Below are 22,783 nucleotides of genomic sequence, written 5' to 3' on the forward strand. Positions count from 1 at the left end.
TTTCCTTTGGGTTGCGACCAATTTGGGCTGCGACCAGAGTCATGGAACGAATTAAGTTCGTAACCCGAGGTACCACTGTATTTAAAAATAGGAATGGTTTCTTTTTTCACAATCAAGTTAAATTTAACATTGAAGTTGTAGTGACACCTAGCAATTCCTGAATGCAGAGACAAAACAAGTTAGGCTGTGATTGTCAATGTATTCTGTAATAACAGAAGAATAATTCAGAATTATTCCATTAATTCTCTGTATCTCTTGCAAGCGTATACTTCTGCAGCATCTATTTTTCAGGCTCATAGGAAAGTTTGAAAAAGTCAAGCAGCTTTAATAAGTAAGAGGTAGTGAGTGTTCAAAATAGCAACCTGCATTTATTTCTTATTAAAGTGGAGATTATAGTAAAAATTCTTCATCACCTTAAAAACAATAATTGTTGCTACTGCTATTATCATCCAGATTAGCTCTGAATATCATAAGTCACCCCCCCCCTTACCTCCCCTCTATGTCTACATTTTCAATTTGGTATGCTCTTGACAAACAACTCACCTCATTAAGGGCAGCATCTTTGCAGGAGGTAAGATTTTCATACTCACAGAGTTGGAACTGTGAGGAAATAAAAATACAAGTATGGTATTTGCAATCACACAGCCAAATTACAAGAACTGCAGTTAACTGCCCGACTAGTTGAACACTGACATTTTCAAGAAGTTATGTATACTTCTCAGCTCATTCATACCTTCATTTTGGCTTTCTCTGTAAATAGCTCTTTAATTTTACACTTTGAGCTTTCTTTTTCCAGAAGCAGCTTTTTGTTCTGGAAGGCAAATACAACAGATTATTAATGTTTCTTATCTTTGTGCCAAAGCAATATGTGTTAATGGTATTTTGATTAGCTTCTTTTCCAGCTGAGTGAGGAAGATGATAGAATCCAATGTGTGTACATGTAGATAATATATACAATTACACTTTTATGGGGGAATATGCAACTTCATGTAGGAACTTCATCATGTCTGCAGTGATTCTTTTTGAAATAAAGATTAGCTGTACAGTTTTTAAAGAATATCCCACTTTTATTCTGACACTATCCAAAGGCAAACTCAAGATGTAGAAAGTGTGTTAGCACTTTGTCACCCAATATCTCAGAAGGAGGTCAGGCGACTGCAGTGACTTTGAACAGACATGAGAGAGGGAGCAGCAATGGGGATAACAAATTTCATGCTAATATAATTTTCTGCTACCTTAGAAATTCAGCTGAATTAAAGTGGAAAGCTGTGCACAAAGGCATGAGCCATGCAATTCATTTTGTTGTATTCATTTGCAGTTATTTCAGGCATATCTACTGTAATTTCACTTTCTGAATTCTGTCTTTACCTCACCTCATCCTGAAGGTTATCCACTTGAACAGAGAGAAGTTGCTGCTCTTTTTCCTAAAGTATAGAGAAAAAAAATATATTGTCCAAATGGCCTTTACAAGAATTTTTTTAAAAAGTTGAGCCAATAATACATTTTCATGATTGTGAAGCTATAAGTAACCCTGAGACTGCACTCGCACAAAGCTCCCTTTTTTATTTCTCAAATCCTCAAACTGATTCAAAGAGCTTGATTGTGTTCACTCCTCCCATTCTTACAACACTCTGAACTGTTCATGTAATAATCAATGCTCCCTACACCAGAATGCCAGAACTGACAGACAGTATCCCATTCCACAGCATCTGTTTAGCAGTGATTAAGAAAAATAACCAGCCAGTTTTAGAGTCACATTATTACTTTAAAAGAACCACTTATTTGTTTATTTATTTATTAAACATAGTGCTGCAATCCAAAGAGACTCTTGGCAGCTTATGTAGAAGTTATTCAAACTAAAACATCCACAGTAGAGAATTAAAAACAACTGTGAATACAATAAAAATAAAAACCATGCATGTACAACATAAACTGCAAATGTACTAAATAAAAATAAAAACAACAACCTTCACATCAGAGGAAAGCTCACCAAAACAATTCGGTGTTAAAAGCTACCAAAAAAACACCAAAGACAGAGCCAGTTTGATCTCCACGGAGGAGATCCATAGATGAGTAACTCTAGCAGTGGCTGAGGACTTCAATGTATCAACAGCAATTCAAACTTGACAGGATTCAACTTCAGTCTGTTTTCTGCCATCCAGACCTGACAGCCTCTAGACACTGGGAAAGGATAGCAACAATATCTTCCCAATGTCCTAGGGTGGCAATGCACAACTGGGTATCAATGATACTGCACCCTGAACCATTGGATTTCTCCCAACAGGTTCACATAGATGTGAAAAAGCAAGGAAGACAGCACTGATCCCTGAAGCACCTCACAAGTCAGCGGCCACTAGGCCAATCTCTCTTTCCACACCCTCAGAGATTGGAACTGCCCACTAAAGAAGAAGTGGAGCCATTGTAAAAACAACACCTATTCCCAACTCTCGCAGGTGGCCCCAAAGGATACCATGGTCAACAGTATCAAAAGCTGCTGACAGGTCTGATAAGATCAGGAGGGATGTACTTCCTCCATTCAGGTCATGATACAGGTAATCCAGGAGAATGAAGGACGGTTTGGGGGGGGGGGGTCAAGTTAAAGCCCCTCACCCAAATACAAACCAAGCATAAGTTCAGCTATATAGTGTAAAATTGGTCAACTACCCCATTGCAGAAACACTTTCCCAGAAAAACTACACTGTCAGCTTAGCTATAGAACATTCAGAAGACCAAAGAATGCTGGTAAGGTGAGAAAAGATACTGGGAGGCTCTGGGAAAGCAAAAGAAAATAACTCCTCAGAAAGAAACCTAACTGCATCTTTTTTTCAAAACCCCATTGTCTTTGTAGTTCTGCTCCATTATCTCATAGTTATACCCTAATGGCTTCACTGACTTCACTATACTCATAATGTGTTATATCCAATGAAATACCTAGCTGCTCTATCCAATTGCATGTATATTCTAATTTGCATATGTCTGTAAAGAGGGACTGTAACCTCGGTCTCTTTAGGCCTATTTTTGCCTGCAATGCAGTCAATAAACCAATTTGTGCTTCAATGTAATGTGTCCTGGTTTCGGTTGAAATGTACCCCTAAAATATTTTACTACAAGAACAACCAATGCCGTCCATCCCAAAACCAGGCCTGAAAAGGGTCCAGATAATCCACTTCCTCTAGGGTGCTGCAAAGATGGTTCACCACTACCATCTCAACAACCTTCTCCAAAAAGGGAAGTTTGGAGGCCAGTGGATAGTTGTCTAACACCATTGGGTCCAGGGATAGCCACTTCAAGAAGGGATGCACCACAGCTTCTTTCAGAATTGTTAGCAACTCCCCTTTCCATAAGGAGGTGTTGACAAGTCCCCAGACCCAAATTACCACCACCACTCCTGCTTCCCATACAAGCCAAAAAGAGACAGATCCAATTGGCAGGTGGCAGAAAACAACCAAGACAATAACTATCCAGTTCCTCAGAAGTCACAGACCAAATGGAATCCCAGATAACAGAGCAAGATAATGCCTCAATCGCCTCCAAAGACTCTGTCCGTATGGAGGCAATCTGAGCAACTTTATCAGCAAAATGCTGTGGAAACTGGTTGCAGTGGCCAAGTGGGAGATCATAAAGCTGTTTCTTTCCAATAGGGAATTTACAGCTCTATACAAGGCCAAAGGATAGTAGCCATCTGATGCAATAAGGGAGAAGTAGACACCACCTCACCTTCCTTATCACCATGGTGTAGGCCTGAACACGGGCACGTATCCATGCTCTATTGGATTCACAGGGACAATAATGTTCAGTGCCTGGTTCACTGCCTGATACTAGCTGTTTACCAGATCCTGCACAGAACTACCCATCAGAGAGCTGGGAAATCACCAAGTGCTCTCTGAAAATCAATAAAATCCATCAGGCGTCTGGGTTATGTTTGTGTGTGTGTACACCTTTAATTCAGTTTTTGATTCCTGATGACTGCCTGGACTAGTCCCTGCAGTTTTCTTGGCAAGAGTTTTTTGGAAGCAGTTTGCCATTGCCTCCTTCCTAGGACCGAGAGAGAGAGGCCTAAGGCCACCCAGCTGGCTTTGTGCCTAAGATAGGACTAGAACTCACAGTCTCCCGGTTTCTAGCCTGATGCCTTAACCCCTACACCAAACTGGCTCATCTGGTGTGGACAGCCCAAATTGGTCCTCTGCCCTATGAAGGTCCCAGGAGACTACCAATTGCAACTGCACCAGGGCATGATCCGACCATGGCAAGAGGATGATGCAAATTCTCTCCACCTCCAGATCCTTCAACAACAGCTTGAAGAAAAAAAATGAGATGCACCAATGTGCATCAGACCCAAGATACACTGAGACAAGCCTATAATCACACACAGGATGTGAACTCTGAGCTCTACCCAAGCCCTTCCTAGTTAAAAGATGCCCTAGTGCATTGTGCGTTAAATCCAGTGGGAAGCAGGAGATTCAAGGAACTGGAACAAGGCAAGAATACCTATCAGTGGGAAAACACCTGCTTTCAAGTGTTTCAGTAACATAACTGTGTTTGCAGTGATACCTCTTATGCTGCTGCTGAGAACAAAATTAATCATTTCTGCTGCCCAACAGCAATGTGCTTGTGAAGAGTCTCTTATAGTTTCAGAATTCATTTTGCAAAAGCCCTGAACCTTCCAATAAAAAGCCCAAACAAATAATAAATATAAGGTGAAAGAAATATGCATACACTTCATTAAGGAGAAACATTTATTGATTTACCCTACAAGATAGATTAAATGTACAGAGAGACCTACCAGCTGCCGGGCTTGTGTGTGTAATTTAATATTTTCCTCCTCCATACTTTTTGAAAAAACTTTTAGATCTTCCAGTTCATTTGCCAAGACTTTAGCTTGTTCCAGTGTTTGCTGGCTACTGTAATATAACGTAGTGTATGTTCCATTATAATGGTCTGAATTCTGCCTTTAAACTTAATTATTATGAAACTATGTGAGGAACAGACAACAAAACTGAAGAAGAAAGGAAGAAATAATTAGATATTAAGCTCAACATTAAGACAGAAGGTAACCTAACCACAAATATATACTGGGAAGCTGGCACTGTATTCAGAAAGAAAAAAAAAGCAGTACAAAAAGATGTTGACAGAAAAATATATTAGGCATAAGACATGCTCAGTGGAGCGGGTATAATATTGGATTTCAAGGAACTGTACTGATCCTTCACTGAGTTTGTTTATTTATTTAATCACATTTATATAGCTACCCATCTCATACAAAGTGACTCTGGGCTCTGAGATATTGCTCTGTTTAACTTTCAGCACTCTAATACCTGCACAATATTGCACAAATGGGTGAAATTATCTTATTTCCTTTTCCTACAGCCTTTTCCCACATTCTTAATCTATTATTTGCATCCTGTGATTAATCCTTATCAAGGGCCCCATGTCAAACAGTTCCATCATTTACCCTCTCAGCTTCCCTTTCAACTCAGATATCTCTTCAGAGAGTCTTGAATTGAGCTCTTCTGCACCCTCAATAGTTCTCTGCAGTTTAATATTCTGCACTGCTAGCTGTTTGTTGCCATGCTGTAAGTCCTTGATACTATTTGTCAAGTCAGCAGTCTCTTCCCTTTTGTTAGGAAAAACCAGAAAAAGCCAGTAAATTGGAAAGTGATTTTTGCCATTATATTCCGTTATAATGCTAATTATACCACACTCACCATTATATATTCTATATATAGTATGCAACATTGGATCAAAAATGAAAAAGCAATATTTTATCTTTTGTTCATTACAACTATGGGATCCTGAGTACTTTTGGACAGATAGCTCCTATTGCCAATAAATCACTGTTCTTCTGGTATAAGCTACAAGCACAATGCAAGTAACTTTTCACTAATACATGTATTATTGCAAATATTCTGGATATATACCTTTCATTTAAAACATATTTAAACATAATTTAAAACATATTTAAAACATAATTCCTCTCACTTCTTATGCAAAAAGTTCTCATAGTGGCTGACAAATAGTAAGTCAGAAAGCCAGATCATACGTATACCCACATATATATACTGTACAAGATAAAGAGAAAAGAAAGAAAAAAAATTAAAATTATTATTTTACCATGATTACGTGACTCTTTGTGGCAGATAATTCCCTTTAAAACTATTTTAGCAAGTAATTAAGAATTGACTATAAGAATAATTCACAGATAATACATCTTAAAATTGCATTAGAGTATATCAAACTTTTTCTACACTGTGCTGAAGAGGTTGTACTCAAACTGGTATATATTATTATTTCTGATGGGATTTAGTTACTCATTTTGATTAAGTATTATTGAGAAAACTAAACAAAAATATAAAAGTACTTCTCTTATCAGTCTTTATTCATAATTAGCACATGCTTCTCAAAATGGATACTATGTACATGGATAGATATCTGTACAAGGGGAAATCAGATCTCATCCTCTCCACTGAAAGTAAATCAGTATTGAATACCTTTTTGATTTGCCACATTCTTTATTTGTTTGCCCTACAGTACTATGTGCTAGGACAGTATTTATCCAACTTCCTGGAATTATAAGAAGACTCTTAATTGACATAAAAATAAATTGAAGAAGATCATATTTGCCATATTTTGATCAAAATGTCTATACAAATACATTTTATCTTCTCAAAATCAGGGCATGCAGCACAGGAATGAAGGTTGATGGCAAAAGTCAGGTATGAAAGTTGAGAATATATTATTAAGCTGCAGTATTCAGCTACAGGCACAGATAACAATACATGGATGAAATACAAATAACAGCAAGAATAAAGGGACCAGAATTAATACTGCCTGAATGGGCAGAACACATCTGATGAAAGATTCAAGAATGTTCATACTTTGAGCAGGAGAGACTTGCTATTGGAATAAGAAGGTTATTTGCAGAGGAGTTTGGTGAAAATAATAGCCTTATTAAATTATATGCAAAGAAACATAAGAAGTACCATTTCTTATGTTTCTTTGCACATAATTTAATAAGGCTATATATTGAATAATTTAATAAGGCTCAAACAAATCCATGTGCCATCTTCTCTCATGCAGTATGTACCATATTCAACAGGAATCCAGAAGCACCAACAGATGATGAACTAATACAGTACACCAAATCCTATTACCAACAAGGAGAACTTTGAAAATGCACTATTTTACTCATTCAATTTTGGCAATAACATTTATTAATTATGTTCAGTTCTGTCAATTTTCAAAATGCGCAATTATGCCATTTATTTGAATCACCTTGAGTTCTTGGCATCAGATAGTTCCAGATGAGGCAAATATAAAATCCTGTAATTTTATACTAATGACTACACTTCCAAAAATGCAACATTTAAATACATTAACGGTCTTTTTGAGATTCAAGGCAAGAGATTTAGCTACCTGCTTTCAGGGTATTTGCAAGCGTCATTTTATTCAGCCTCCCTTAAATAGGTGCCCTCCAGATATGTTGTATTACAACTTCCAACATTCCTATCTCCAAACAGAATAGCTAATGCCTATACTAACTGAGACTGCTATAGTTACAGGCCAACCTATCTGGCAGGCATCCTGCTGGGAGAGACTGCCTTAAACATAAAATTTAATTTTTTTAGTTCCATCCCTCCTGTGTTTCAGGAAAACTTGTAAAACTTTTCTTCTCTGACTGGCACTGGAGGAGGGTACTCTGTAATACACAGACTGGGTCTGCAGCATACATGGCTTATTTATATGGATTTTGGTTTTGTATGTATTTGGGTTTGGGAGTTTTAAATGTTCATTGTTTACTGTTCATTGTTACCACCTAGAGCCTCTGGGAATTGGTGACATGCATGTATAGTAAAACAAACAAACAAACATTTACCATGCCTAACTTTTCTATAATATCACAGCATCGTAACATTTCAGAACTCTTGCAATACATATGGACTTATCTGGGAAAGTTAATATTGGTGCTAGGGCAAACTGCAAGAAAACATCTGAATACTATCATTACTCACCCTTCCTGTCGACAGTCTGCAATCCAATCTTTCATAACAGCATAGAAGGTAGAAAAGTCAACAGTAAGACCTCTTTCTTCAGGGTCCAATTTTTTATAGAGAGATTGAAGCCTCCAGTCTTCATAGCTTTGCCCTGTCATCTCTTGTAAGTATTCAATGATTCGGAAAACAGAAACCTGTCCTATAACCAGAATAAAGTGAATTACAAATGTGGGTAGAAAATGCAAAACTATTTAAATGTGTGATTGCTTTTAATGAAACATAGGCTAAAATTGATATAAATAAATAAGGTACTAAAAAGGAGGAGGAGGAGGAGTTTTATGTGTGTGTGTGTGTGTACATGTGTATTATCCAGAAACAAGGAGAGTGACAAGCCTCTCCAGTTTTCATGGCAAGATTTCAGAAGTGGCTTGCCATTACCTGCTTCCTAGGGCTGAGACAGAAGAATGACTGGCCCAAGGTCACCCAGCCGGCTTTGTGCCAAAGACAGGACTAGAACTCATAGTCTCCCGGCTTCTAGCCTAGTGCCTTAACCACTACACCAAATTAAGTGAACTAACTGCTCTGTAAATCAATAATATCTTAGAAAACTCTTAGAAGGAAACTTTGTTTGAAATGCTTAATGAAGGATAATTTTTGTTTCCTTTTTTAGAGTATTTTATGAACACAGAAAAGTAGTTGCACCAAAGCACTGTCCTGAAGCTCAGTAAAAGTAAGTAAGGTAAATGGAGAAAGGTCTAAAAAATCCTAAATGTTTTCACTATTCCTAAGTACAAAAATTTTAAAGCATTATCAGCTTAGCGCATCATTTTCCCTCCCTATGTTAATTATATTTTTAATATTTATTTTTCTACATTAATTTTATACATACTGTTTAATAAAAAGCTATTTTTTTAAAAAAGAAATAAAATATATTCATTTTTTCTCCTATGCTCATTTCCCCCACATTTTCTACAGCCATTCAGCTACTGTTGTACCAAAATGACAGTAATGGAGCAGGTTATATGAGTCCTTTTCACTTGCCCCTAACAATGGCATAAACATGCCTCAGCAATTAATTTTTTCAGTCATATTTTCATGAAGTTGCCATCCCCAGCTCATTCCAAAGGCAACTTGAAATCATCCTTAGTGCTTCCAGCAGTGTTTTCTTTCTTATCCCAATAACATTTTTCCCATGGATTTGATCTGGCATGCTCAATAATAGTTTCACTGGTAATGTGGTCAGTGGCTACAATCTGCCCATTTTGCAACAGGCTGAATGAGAGACTGGACACATAACTTTCAAAGTGATCTGCCCATGTAACGCCTAACCAGGGCTTTTCAAAGCATTTGTTGGATCTTACATATGGATCATAGATTTTTGAAAAAACAAGAGCACTGTGCTGCACAGATTGATTTAAACAGAGCAAGTTCTGCCTGATGTGTTTTGCTAGTTCTATCAACACTAGATACATTATAGGTCTTTTGTTGTTCTATCAAAATGTGATTTACTGTGGCGGCCATATTTTTCTAATTTAACCACTTTTATTATTTTTGAGGACTCATGCACAAGTTCTGCAACTGTCACCTGGACTAATCCACATTTCTAAGACCAGTATCATGAAGTTGCTGTTCTCGTGGCTGTTTGTGCAACATGTCATATTTACTTACAGTATGTTACCTTTGGTGAGCAGGGCAATGTCATTTTGCCAACTCCATTCTGCCTCTGGAGGCCTTAAGGTGCTATGGTAATGACTGTTATTAGTACATGCAGGCTAATCACAACTATTGGCTACTACTGGGTGCAACTGGCAACAGATAAATTCAGAATGGACTCCTTGGTCCCTTGTTGCAGGCACTGCTATTCCCTTGCAGTACTAGTTGAAGACTGAGTTGACTTGTTAATCATCACTCCCTCTCACTTCACTCTGCATCCCTCTTCTGTGTTTTACCTATCCGCTGGGCTGTTTTCAAACTCAGGCTTAGCATTCTTTCAGAAGAGCACTAGACCCATGTTAAAAAATAGTATGGCAGGTCACAGGTGCAGAAGAGGGATTGCAACAAGGACCACTGAGAGAGGTCCCTCTCCTAAGCAACTTAACAGCTGGATAAACCTGTGATTCTAAGTACCCATTTAAATTCTCCTCACCTCATATAAGAAAAGTGACTGGTAGGTATTTCTCCTCCCAGCAGGTGAAAATCTGATGGGAGAGAAAATGAAACTAGAGAATCCACTAGGCTTTTCTTTAACAGCCACAATAAATAAGGACAGCCCATTCACCAACCCTCTTACTGTGGCAGAATAAGGATTGTAATGGGGACAGCACAATTTATGTTTTTCTGCCAGCTCAAGGACTGGTGGATAGCATTTTTACTCAGCCATCTGGCCTTACATCACTTCAGCAACTGCTGGGTGGTGCTATGAAAAATCTGTAAGTCCTAGTGAGAAAGTGACTTAAGTCCTTGAATGCCTTTTACCTACCCATCTTACAAAACTTATTTCACTACAGAATTCACATGTTGGGATGAGGGGAACCTGCATATAACCAAAATCACTGCCAGCTTGGACTCTGTTGTATATGCTTATATACCACACAAGCATGAAAAATTATACATCAGTTTCTTCATTGTTTTAGGTTTCATTTGTTTTTCAAATTCATATGCCTCATGGAATGAAGATATACATGGGTAATGGCTAGCAAGATCTAAGACTAGAAGAATTACTAAATACAAGTAGTCTTCGCTCAGTGACCACAATTGGGACTGGCACGTCCATCACTAAGCAACACAGTCATTAAGTGAGGTATCATGTGACTGTGTCTTGCAATTTTACTGCCAGCTTCTCCATTGACTCTGCTTGTCAGAAGCTGGCTGTGAAGCGCACAAATGGTGATTGCAGGTGATTGCACACTTACAACTGCTGCAACAGTTGTAAGTGTGAGGACCCATCGTAAAGCTACTTTTTCAGCACCATTGTAACTTCAAATGGTCACTAAACAGGGCAGTTGTTAAGTGAGGACTACCTGTAGTCTGATCAAATCCCATTAAACTGAGATTAAATTTTCTGTTGCAGTACATTGGTGAAACAATGGCACATCATCATATTCTCAAAAAAAAACCCGTAGCAAAATAAAAAGGTGTTCTTTGTTTAAATGCTGAGTGCTTCCAACTGACATTAAAATGTCCTTTACCTGTTTCTTCTGGATCACATGCTTTGAATGTGCATTTTAGAACATGTTCTTCCGAGTACTGGCCTGCATTCAAGATGATATTCTTACTGCTAATACCAATGCTGTCCCATGGTACTGCTAAGGAATTAAGAAGGTACATTTAACAAAAATTACCATGTTTTCTTAAGATTTTGACTTAAGAAAAGTCAGAGAAAAAAATCTTAACTATCTGTAGGAGTTCTCTACAATCTGATTCTGAACTTTTACATAGGTATAATTGATTCTGAACTTTACACCTTTTAGTTGTGTAAAAAAGACTGCTGCCTCTTTCTTTTGCAACACACATAGGAAATCTTAGGATATTCTATTATTTGTATTTATCTCTGGGAATAAATCAAACTGAATTCAGTTGTACTTACTTTCTATGACCTATATATAGGATTACACATATATAGCCATTACATGTCAAATCCCTGTAGCTACTATGAAAAAAAGGTTTCTGAACCACTGCAAATACATTACCACCCTGTTTCCAATCTCTCCTTTTTAGGGAAAGTTGTTGAAAAGATGGTATGGCTCCAGCTGCAGGATCTTTTAGAGGGAATGGAACACCTGAACCCTTTTCAGTTTAGGGTTCAGACCTGGGCATGGGACTGAAATGGCTTTGATTGCTCTGATTGATTACCTTTGTCAGGGCCTGGATGGAGGGAATGCACTGCTCCTGGTCCTATGTGATCTCCAGGCAGCATTTAATACCATTGACCATGGTATATTCCTGGATCATATCCAGGATTGTGAATTGGAAGAGTTGTTTTACAGTGGTTCCACTCCTACCTAAGCGGGCAATTGCAGTGGGGAATTCCCTTGGGTATTCCCTTGAGGGTCCCATAGAGGATGCTCCTTTTACCTCTTCTGTTTAATATCAGTATGAAATAATCCATCTGTTCAAGGAGAGTATACTGATTATACTCAGTCATATATTGTATCCAGGGCTGAGCCACAGATACTGTCAAGCCCCAATAGCAGCATATAACCAAGGAAAAAAGATTCACATATAATCAGGTTTAATTCCAGGAAGAAGTGGGTAGCTTACAGAATTTTTGAAACTAACTTTTAAAAAATCATAATTCTCATTTGTTAATAAACACATCAAGAGGTGTTGTTTTTTCCCCCTCATAAATTCCTAAGACTGAGGCATCGCTTAAGAGATAAGGCTGAAATATCCCTTATTTTCCATGTTTTGCTTTTCTTTTCCAGATTCTGAGAATACCCTGACAGATGTCATTAATATCTTGATTCAGTACTTGGAAACTGTGAGGATCTAGATAGGACAAAACAAGTTGAGGTTGAACTCTGACAAGGCAGTTGCTGTTTGTCCAGAGACAATCTGGTTCTATCTGTTCCAGCAGTTACTGTGGATGGGGTAGCACTCCTCCTGAAAGAGCAGGTCTGTGACTCTTTTGGACTCCTAGTTATTGCTAGAAGACTAGAGGGAGACTGTGGTCAGGGAGGCCTTAACTCAGCTTCAGCCGATTTACACTGAGGTCCTGAGTACCTGGCAATGGTAACTCATGCCCTCATCACCACTAGGATAGACTATTACAATGTACTTTGAGAACTACCTGAAAATTGGAATTGGTGCAGAATGCATTATAACCATGTGACACCTGTATTGTGGGTGCTGCACTGGCTTCCAATAGGTTTCCAGATGCAATTCAAAGTGTGGGCTTTACCCTTTAAAACCCTGAATGGTTGATTCCTAGTATTTGCAGAACCATCTATTCCTGCCTAGTTTCCCCCTCTTGAATATACTGAGGGTTCCCAACCAACAAGAGGTGAAATCTATGAAAGCCCTGAAGCAGTTTCTCTGTTACAGGCTCTACTTTATGGAACAGTCTTCTTCTGGAGGTCACGCTACCTTAAAAAAACCCTACCGAGATGGAGTTATTCTAAAGAACTTTTGAAAAATGATATTCCCTAATATGGATTGGTGCCATCATATTTTAAAATTTGCTATTATTTTAATTTTTAATTTTATTGTCACTTTTTAAAATTTGTTGCATTTTTATAATTGCAAATTATGAATTTCAGTAGCATATAAATGAGAAATACCCCTCTTTTCAGAGAATCAATCATTTTAGGAATAAACATTATTTTGTTTATTTTGTTTCCAAATAAAATATTAGAGAAAAAATAATACAATGAATCTTTAATTATATAGGTGTCCACTCCTAAGATAACAGGTAACAGATCTTCTAGAATAGACTCAGAGAACATTTGGTTTCATTGACCACAAAAACATAGTCTTGAATCCATGGTACTGAACACTAAACATTTCTCACCACTATGCCCAGGACTGTGATTTGATTAACAGGTTATTTAAGTAGGCATGATTGATTGACTGATTATGTGCCTTCAAGTCATTTTCGATTTCTAGCGACCACAGATAGATTTCTCCATCATGATCTGTCCCTAACCTGTTATTTCGTCTCCCAATAGTGCACTCATCACTACTATAACGGAGTCTGTCCATCCTGCTGCTGGTCATCCTTCCACCTTTCCCAGCATTAAAGCCTTTTCCAGAGAACTGGGTCTTCACATAATGGGCCCAAAGTAGGGTAATTTGAGCCTGGTCATTTGTGCCTCGAGTGAAACTCTGGGTTGATTTGTTTGATGATCCATCATTTGTTTTCTTGGCTGTCCATGATATTCTCAGGAGTCTTCTCCAACACCAAAGTTCAAAGGACTCAATACTCTTCCTATCCTGCTTCTTTAAAGTCCAGCTTTCACTTCTGTAGAGTGTCACAGGGAATACCATGGCTTGCACAATTTTGATCTTTGTAGGTATAGACATATCACGGCATTTGACTATCTTTTCCAAGGCCTTCATGGCTGGTCTACGGAGTGCTAGTCGGCAGCATATTTCTTAACTGCTTCTTCCTTTACTGTTGATGATTGATCCTACAAGGCAGTAGCTATCCACCACTTCAATATCTTCATTGTCAATTCTAAGGTTGGTTGTTATACCTGTTGGCATTAGTCTGGTCATCTTCATATTTAATTTTAGTCCCATTTTTTTCATGTTTCTCTTTTACTTTTAATATAGGGCTTGCAAATTCTTTGCATTTTTGGCTATCAGGGTGGTGTCATCAGCATAGCGCAGGTTATTGATGCTTCTTCCTCCAATTTTAAAACCACACTCATCTTTTTCCAGTCTAGCTTCCCTTAATATATATTCAGCATAAACTGTAGCTTGAATAAATAAGGGAAGAGTATGCAGCCTTGCTGCACTCCTTTGCCAACCTGAAGCAAGTCTGTTTTGCCATGTTCTATTTGTACCGTGGCTTCCTGACCTGTATATAAGTTTCTCATGAGGACAATGTTCTGGGATTCCTATTTTTCTGAGCACTTTCCACAGCTTGACATGATCAACACAAAGGCGTTTCTATAATCGATGAAGGACATACTGACTTCTTTTTAGTATTTTTTGGCTTTCTCAATTATCCAGTGTATATAAGCAATGTCTCATGTTCCTCGGCCTTTTCTAAAGCCAGTATGAACATCTGGCATCTCTTTTTCCATGTAGCATTGGATGATCCTAAGCATTATTTTGCTAGCATGTGAAATTAAGGATATTGTATGATAGTTTGCACACTCAGATAAGTCTCCTTTTTTTGATATTGGAATGTAGATTGACTTCTTCCAATTGGTTGGCTACTGTGTTGTTCTCCAGACTTGCTGGTATAGCTTGGTTAGAAGCTTTACTGATTCTTCTTCTGTTGCTTGACATATTTCAGTGGGTATTCCATCAGTTCCTGTAACCTTCCGACTTGGTAATGACTAGAATGCTGAACTAACTTCATCTTCTAGTACTAGAAGTTCTTGTAAGTAAGGAATATCTTCTAAGGTATCTTGATCAGGATAGGCCTTTAATCTCTACTTTCTTTGCTCCTATGAAGAAAATGGAGAAGACTACAGAATAAAATTCTTCTGCCAGTACTAGTTCTATGGCTTTTATGCTGAAGAGATATAGGATAGCCTGTAGACATTTAAGAATGACAGGAATGGGACTAAGGAAAAGCTGTTTATGCTGCTTCTTAAAAAAAATCAGCAACTCAACTGGCAGCTTTCTAGAGTACTGGACTACCACTAGAAATGCCTAGTATCAATTCTGAGCAGAAAGCAGTTGGACGAGTACCTCTGTCACAGCCTTCACTAGCTTACAGGCATTTGTCAGATAGAGCTGAACCTTAAGGCAGAGTCTAAGGTTTCACAACCAGAATGGAGGTAGAAATAAACTACCTCTCAGATAGTGGCTAATGATCAGAGGAGCAGCAAACATGTTCAGTGTCAATGCTTGGGTTGTTATATAGTCACATGACAGGTGGGCACATACGTTTATAATAAATAATATTTATTCCTAAAAACTATTGATTCTCTAAAGAGGGGGACCTAAGTTCATGTTGTTAAATTATCCAGCTGCACCATGCTTATAAGACTGTTGTACGGGTAAAATGAGAATGAAGAATTGTGTATCTTCAACTGAGTAAAATAATAGTTCACAATATTAAATTTATAAGCTTGTATAAGTAGCTCAAAACAAAATACAGTCAACCTGTCCACCAATCTTTTTTAGTGCTATAGTAGGCTTGTCAAGATTAATGACTACACTACAGCACTTTTCATGTTAGGACTGGATGGAGCTTTTAAAATATGAAAATGTAAACAAGTTTATTTGGCAATTATTTAGATTTATATCCTTTTTTTACAGAAGTTATTCCTCTGGTTGGCCTTAGTCAAAAGTGGTAATCAGAGGCCCTGAGCTGCAAGAACTCACCCCACCACACACACCCTAAATCTCCCTACAGTGACAATCTACTAAACATCTGCAGCACAATTATATATTTTGGAGTGACAAAGATACAAAACCTACAGTGGAAGTGAAATTCTTCCCTAAAATTCAGAATAGAAAATCCTGTCCATATATGTGGTATGGCCATGCCCACTTCTCATCATTGCCCCACCTACTCTCATACTCTAATGTTAACTATAGTCCCTGACCTCCGAAAGTCTGCATATCCATAACCCAAATAAATCCTGTGCATATCTCATCCAACTGCCACAATGATATCTTACTGCATGTTTCTCCTTCAAGTCAAATTGACAACTGCTTCATTTCTGGAACTTCCTGTCATACTTAGGATGGCAATAAAAACTAAAGTACACATTAATTTTAATATAGTTAAATAGGAAGGGAAAATGGTTCATAAAGCAGATATTCACCACACTAAATACAAACTGCTATAATATTAACAATTTCAGGAATAGCTAATACTTACTTTCTGCTGACAAAACTGCAGTTAATTGCACAACTGCTGCATTCTCAAGAGTTTTGTGGTAAGTATGATCCATCATCACAAATACCTCCTCACTTAAGGCTTTGATCTATAGTAGAGTTCTTTCATAGGAAAAAGATGACATCTTTATCATCTTGCAGCAAACAAAACCATAAAACAGTTCCAAAATCTATAAAAAAAGTCACTTTAGATAATTATATAACAGGCTTTGCAAAAATAATAAAATACCCAGTTGAATGTCCACAAATAAATAATTTGTAAATTGGACTACATCAAAGCATCCCATCTACTCATTGTGCAACAACCTGATAAACATTTAAAACCTGAATATTAAGAAATTCAATGAATATTTTAGAATTTACTTTCATGCTTTTGGTAGTGGTTGCAGCATTCATGTTGTGATTAGCTTTGAAGGTGGGGTGGCGGTACCATCATATTGTATTTGTGCACCTTAATAACCTTTGTTGTTATACTATAGGCCTTATATAGTTAGAGCTGGAGAAGTATTTAGAATATGTAGTAATAAATCCCATTAATTAGAAACAATACTTTTCCCCCTTCTATAGGAGCCCAGTGATGTTTTCACGCAATTGGAACAGATTTCCCAATGTGTCATATTACCAAGGAACTAAAATAATGTTACCTTTATTAATTTCTCATCACATGCATAGAGGGGTTAGAAAAGAAACAATTTCCAGGACAAAGTAGCCACAACTTCAGGTGTATTAAACAAAGAATATAAAGTTAGGATTAAATCTCTCCATATGAAGGCATTTGGCCAAATTATTTGGAATGTCCAACCCACTAAGAGCTGACCACCTGATGGCACATAATCAATCAGTCAATCAGTCAAACCCACCATGAATGGTAGATTGTGACATTTCTGAGAGACCTTTTTTTTTTTTTTAAGGAAATGATTGTACATTAACAATTGTGGAATCATTCTTTTAGAATGCTGTTCATTTAGGAAGACAAAGGGAATTTTAAAGAAGTCCTCAAATCAATGAGGTTTTATATAACGGGGAGATTATAGCTCACAAAGTAAAGGCTAATAGCTGTGAACCACATGTTGTACTAGTAGATTAGGCAGTGCTATTATGGTTCGGCTCGGAACAGTTAAAAAAGCGGACTAGTTTGTCCGACAATCAACTCGCAGCACCATTAGCAATCTGCACACATTATTAAGTCAACTGAAGGAGGAAACACAGCAGCTGCCAGGCCCTTGAAATGCTATCATGGTTACACGCTAGAAAGGCTTTTGCTCACGGCGTGGAACGACTGGTACAGCAAGGGGAGGAATCCACGGTGTCAACCTCAGCCTGGGAGAGTTTTTGCTGGGATGTACATCTGGGAAAGGTGCCCTTCCGTCTGGCGAAGGGAGAGTGATGGCGACCGAAAAGAGCTTCTTCCCTCAGAGAACAAAAGAAATCCGGGGGGGGGGGGAGAGAGAACGTTCCTCTTCCAAACCGCGAGCCAAGATGGGGGAGGGGCGAGGGCGGTTGGGGCGCGCGCCTGCCTTCCCGGCGCTTGAAAAAAGGCGGGAAAACCCCAAAGGGAAGCTAATGGCTGGTGCTGCTTCCTCAGCATCCGCAAAATGCGAGTCCCTGATCCACTCCGAGGGTCACATACATCACTGATGATGTATGGGTCCTTAGCATAAGCCAGGACCAAACTAATGTCCCATTTTGTGGTCCAGTTGTTTGAGTTTCTGAAAATTTGGTTTATTGGAATCAGCTGTCACTTTTTTCCCTAATAAAAGTTCGTTCTTGTCACAGTCTTCCCTCACTCTTTTGGGTTGACCAATATCGTCCGTGGAAAAGTGTGGATCACCGATTAGCTTTATACATTAAACCTGAATTATAAAAATAATGTACCTCTGAATTATAGTTCCTATTCCCTTTAATCCCTGCTGTTGAATTTCTACAAACACCTGGTTCTGGACTATCAAGTTATATCTCAGGCTGCTCTGTATATAACAGAGGAAAACGCAGGGTTTTTTTTTTTTTTGCTTCTTTCAGAATTATTATTGGGCATCATCAAATTCTAATATTTATTATCAAAGGCATAACCATATTACACAATTACCAATACCACCATGACATTCAAGGTTCAACAGAAAACGCAGCAGTAGTCAAGGAGAAAATGACATGGTGATTAAAAATACCCTTTTAAGATTTTGTTTTGCATCTCTTAAATGTTCATGTGCACTCTGGTCAGTGCTTTGAGCATACAGGTAGTCCTCGACTTACGACCACAAATGGGACCGGAATTTTCATCACTAAGCAATGTGGTTGTAAAGCAAGACATCACATGACTGCATCACTTAGCAATGGCAATCCTGCCAGTCCTGGTTGAGGTCATTAACTGAAAATCGCATGTCATTAAACGAGTACCCTTCCCAATCCTAACCATTCCGGGTTTGGTCCTTCCCAGCCCCAAAGCCTCACTAAGGTAAGGACTGTCTCCAACTCCCCCCACCAACCTATATCCCTCCCCCCATTTCTGCCCTTTCCCTGCCTTGCAGGGCGGAAAGCAGCCCCAGAACTGCAGGGCTCTGGAGCTGCTTGCCACACCCCAGGAAGCCACCCAGTCCCAGCCACAGTTGCCCTCACCACCCAGCTCAGGGGCTGCTTTTTACTTTTTTTTTTTTTTTGGTAGCACAAACCCCAGCCCTAACTTGGCGCAGCAGCCAGGCAGAGCACACCTCGTCAGCAGGAACAAGAAGACAGTGAAGGTCAGCTAGGGTGGCAGGGGGCCAAACGGGCATAGATTGGGGGGAGATAGGTAGGTGGGGGAAGTTGAAATGCCCTTGCGGTCGTAAGTGTGGGCAGGCTTCCAAGCGCCCGCACTTTGACCATGTGACTGCAAGGGCGTTGTAATGGGTGTAACTTCAGGCACGGGTCATAAGTCCCTTTGCTCAGCGCCACCATAACTTCAAATGGTCGCTGAAAGGTCATTATTCAAGGACTACCTGTACAAATGACAATCAGGAAATTGTAAACTAAAGCCAACATCTAAATAGCTTCTCTCATGCACATAAATCTGAGAATTACAATGGATCCTATACATTACTCCAGCTTGAATGACTGACATAGCATTTCTACTACATAAAAATTCTACAAGGAAGTTCTTAAGAAAACAGTGTAACGTATCATCACAAATGTAATCCTCCAATGTAAGATACCAGGATTAAGGGTTGCTTTAATAAACCAGCATTAAGAGTTTCTTTATGAAAAAAATATACAAAAACAATATGTGCACAACATTGTATAATAATTGGACATACTATACATAACAGATTTTGTATTTCATTTTATTTTGCATTTCAACGTATGAAAAATTTAAAGTGTCAATCCATTTGTAATTCTGTTTCTTTTTTTAAAAGCAAAGTGTAAGAACTAAAAGCTTAATTTATTTAATACTTTATTTAATAATTTATTTCAATTGTAGAATAACTCCCAGGTGCAGAATTATAGTGAACTTTATTTACAAAATGATGCTGAGATTATGCTGCATAATTTTCTTTGAATATTTCATTTCCATTCATTTAGTAATGTATTTTCCTTTTTTTAATATAATTTTTATTAAGAATTTTAATTACAATAGTAAAAACTAATACAAGCTAAACATAAAGAAAGAGAAGAGAATGGAAAGAAAGAATAAAAAGTGCAGGAAAAGAGAAAAAGAAAGAATATAATAAAAAAAAGAAATATATAAAGTGACTTCCAACCTTCATCACAACAAGTATAAACAAATTTAATAACACTTTACCCCCTATAAGGTTAAACAGATTCCTCTTCCAATAGAAGAGAATATATGTAGTTCAGCAGGTTCATGCTGCTCTCTGAGCTTAATTGTTTGCTTGCAGATGTTTCATTACCCAACTAGATAACATCAGTGCTAGTGAGTGTGAGTTTGGGTCCCTGTTTACAGTAGCCATAACCAATGGGCAGAAAAATGTATACTCTTGATGTTGTTGAACTACAATTCCTAGCACTTTTCATCATAATCCATAATGGCTGGGGTTGTTAAGAGTTGTAATTCACTGGTGTTCAACAGAACGGTTCCTAGGCCTATCCAAACATTGTGTACCCAAATATAAGAAGAAAATGCCAGCATGGTTGCATATTTTCTAGCCTTTTCTTTTGCCTCTCACATTAGCACAGAAAGCATTTTTTTGTTTTCTGGATGTTGGACATTGTAATGAACACATCCACATAGCCTCCTTGCTCCAGCGCAAAGACATCTCACTTACTGCTTCCTGAGTTTCTATCTCATTACCAGGCCATTACTAAAGCAACTCAAAGACAGGCGGATCTGGTGTCGAAGTAGCACAAGACCTTCCGTACAGACAGTCTAAGGTGTAATAAGGAAGAGGCAGCTTGAGGGTGGGGTCAGCAATCTGCTCAGGTTTTACTACTACTACTACTAATTACTACTCAGCTTTGCCATGGGAATACCCTCTTCTATCTGTTATTTGGGCTCTGCCCCTATTCTGCACTGCTGCTTAGCTATGTGGGAGACCAGAAATTTGGCTTCTGCAACCATTTTATTTAAGGTTGCTTCCCCCCCACCCCCCGATCAGGTAGGTGAACCAATCAGTCCAAAAGTGGTAACTGATTCAAAAGACCATGTAACCTAAAACAGCTGAGAGAACTACACACACCACTTCCACTCTTGAATACCAGTTCCATTTGTGCTGTGCTGTGGAGATGTCCAGGGGGCTTGCTTTATGTGTTGTGGGTGGGTAGGGGGCATTTACCATCGCTTTGGCTGCAAGAGAGGATGGAATTCCAGCTGCTTTATTTGCTGTATTTTGAAGGGTAATTTACCTATCTACACATACGCGGCAAAAAATGGAGTTTTCATATCAAACTCCAAATCTTTACCAACGCATTTAGTGGCTGCATCTCAGCTGCACAAATACAGATAACAGGTAAGTAACAACCAAGAGATACAAAAGGCATTAACTCCTTGCTACCACCTTGTAGTTAATAGATCAATTGTTGACAGGTCAATAATTATATAAAAATTATGTAGATATATCCAGGAGCACCCCACAACTGATTGTGTCTCTGACACCAAAACCTCAAGAATATTTCTGCAAGGGTTACATCAGGGAAACACAAATGCCGGTGACCACTAAACTGCAGCCAAAAAAGAAACATTCTTTGCTGTCCTCTAGTGGCTGGTAGTTCAACAGTTCTTTGGGGAAAGAAAATAAGAAAAAAATTGACTTGACAGAGTGCCCAAGTGTACAAGCCTCCCCCAGCAGTGATATTCAGATTTCAGCCAGAGGAAACCACTTATCACAGCCCTTTGAGTGTTGCATGGTACAGATGTGTAATACAGGTGCACTGTAAGGACAGCAAGATTTAGGGCAAGACAAGTCATTTTGGGCTCCAGGTGGAAGGAAAGCACAGCAAAAACAGCTGTGTGGATGAGCTCAGTATTACAACTTCCATAGAGATCAGTGAACTATAATTTGATAGGCTAATATGCAGAAATGTGGGGGTGTTACGTATAGCTGTGTGTGCATGTCTGCCTGTCCATCCATCTATCCATTCTCTCTTGTTGCTTTTGTAACATAGGCAAGATCACTGTTTGCTTGATAGAATTACTCTTTTACACAGGATTCTTCCCTGAAACACCACTTTTTCCACATGACCTTTTACTTATGGTTTTAATCCTTGCTTCTAGTTATAATTAAGATTTAAGTACACATTACAACATGTTTCCATGGGCATTAGCCTATTTTTTCCCCCTTATCTCTGCTTATTCCCTCTCTATCCATTTTAGACTGAAAGCTCCTTAAGAGGAGAAATTCATTAATAAGTAATACTGGTACTGTGAGTGGTAAAAATGACTGTAGTAAATTGTGGCTTGTAAAGGGCAGCCCTTCCTCCTCTTTAACTAAGGTGATGGCCTGGAATTCTGTCCAGATTGCCCTACAACAGCACCAATTTGTTGATTCTCCTGTTTTTTTAATCTCTTCCCACCTTTCCACGGGCAGGTTTTTGAGGACATAACTTTTTGATATAACTTTTGTATGAGTTCCCATTGATATGACTTTGTATGAGTCTCCTCTGCTGACTTTCCCTCATACTTGATATCTTCCTTTCTGGACATCCACTGGTAGACCAATAAAAAGAAAAAAAGAACAACAGTTTTACCATTCTTCCTGTACTTTGGGCTCTAGACTTTCACTATTTCATCACTGAAAAAGAGATGAGATGAGACTGGTCTTTCAATGTTCTACCAGTTAATT

The 22,783-nt window shown here is 38.4% G+C and overlaps 1 protein-coding gene across 9 annotated transcripts in view; it reads right to left on the bottom strand.

Annotated features, from left to right (window-relative positions):
- The window catches only part of KASH5 (KASH domain containing 5), a 37,108-nt gene extending 19,189 nt beyond the window's left edge, over positions 1 to 17,919 (bottom strand). For 7 of the 9 annotated variants that reach the window (XM_088142754.1, XM_088142758.1, XM_088142755.1 and 4 more), the window contains exons 1-9: positions 17,782 to 17,919; positions 16,498 to 16,616; positions 11,180 to 11,296; positions 8,010 to 8,190; positions 5,453 to 5,614; positions 4,784 to 4,901; positions 1,374 to 1,424; positions 734 to 811; positions 544 to 600 (exon numbers count right to left, since the gene is read on the bottom strand). In XM_088142754.1, the coding sequence (XP_087998880.1) occupies positions 544 to 600; positions 734 to 811; positions 1,374 to 1,424; positions 4,784 to 4,901; positions 5,453 to 5,614; positions 8,010 to 8,190; positions 11,180 to 11,296; positions 16,498 to 16,573 (840 nt within the window). In that variant the 5' untranslated portion in view covers positions 16,574 to 16,616; positions 17,782 to 17,919. The remainder of the gene's footprint in view (positions 1 to 543; positions 601 to 733; positions 812 to 1,373; positions 1,425 to 4,783; positions 4,902 to 5,452; positions 5,615 to 8,009; positions 8,191 to 11,179; positions 11,297 to 16,497; positions 16,617 to 17,781) is intronic. The other 2 variants (XM_088142753.1, XM_088142759.1) reach the window with 2 other exon arrangements.
- Between the last annotated feature and the right edge of the window lie 4,864 nt (positions 17,920 to 22,783).

The sequence above is a fragment of the Python bivittatus genome, unplaced genomic scaffold (genome assembly GCF_059951505.1).
Source record: "Python bivittatus isolate LINGU-HERP-01145 unplaced genomic scaffold, Pbiv_v1 ctg000440_np1212, whole genome shotgun sequence".
NCBI classification, from domain to species: domain Eukaryota; kingdom Metazoa; phylum Chordata; class Lepidosauria; order Squamata; family Pythonidae; genus Python; species Python bivittatus.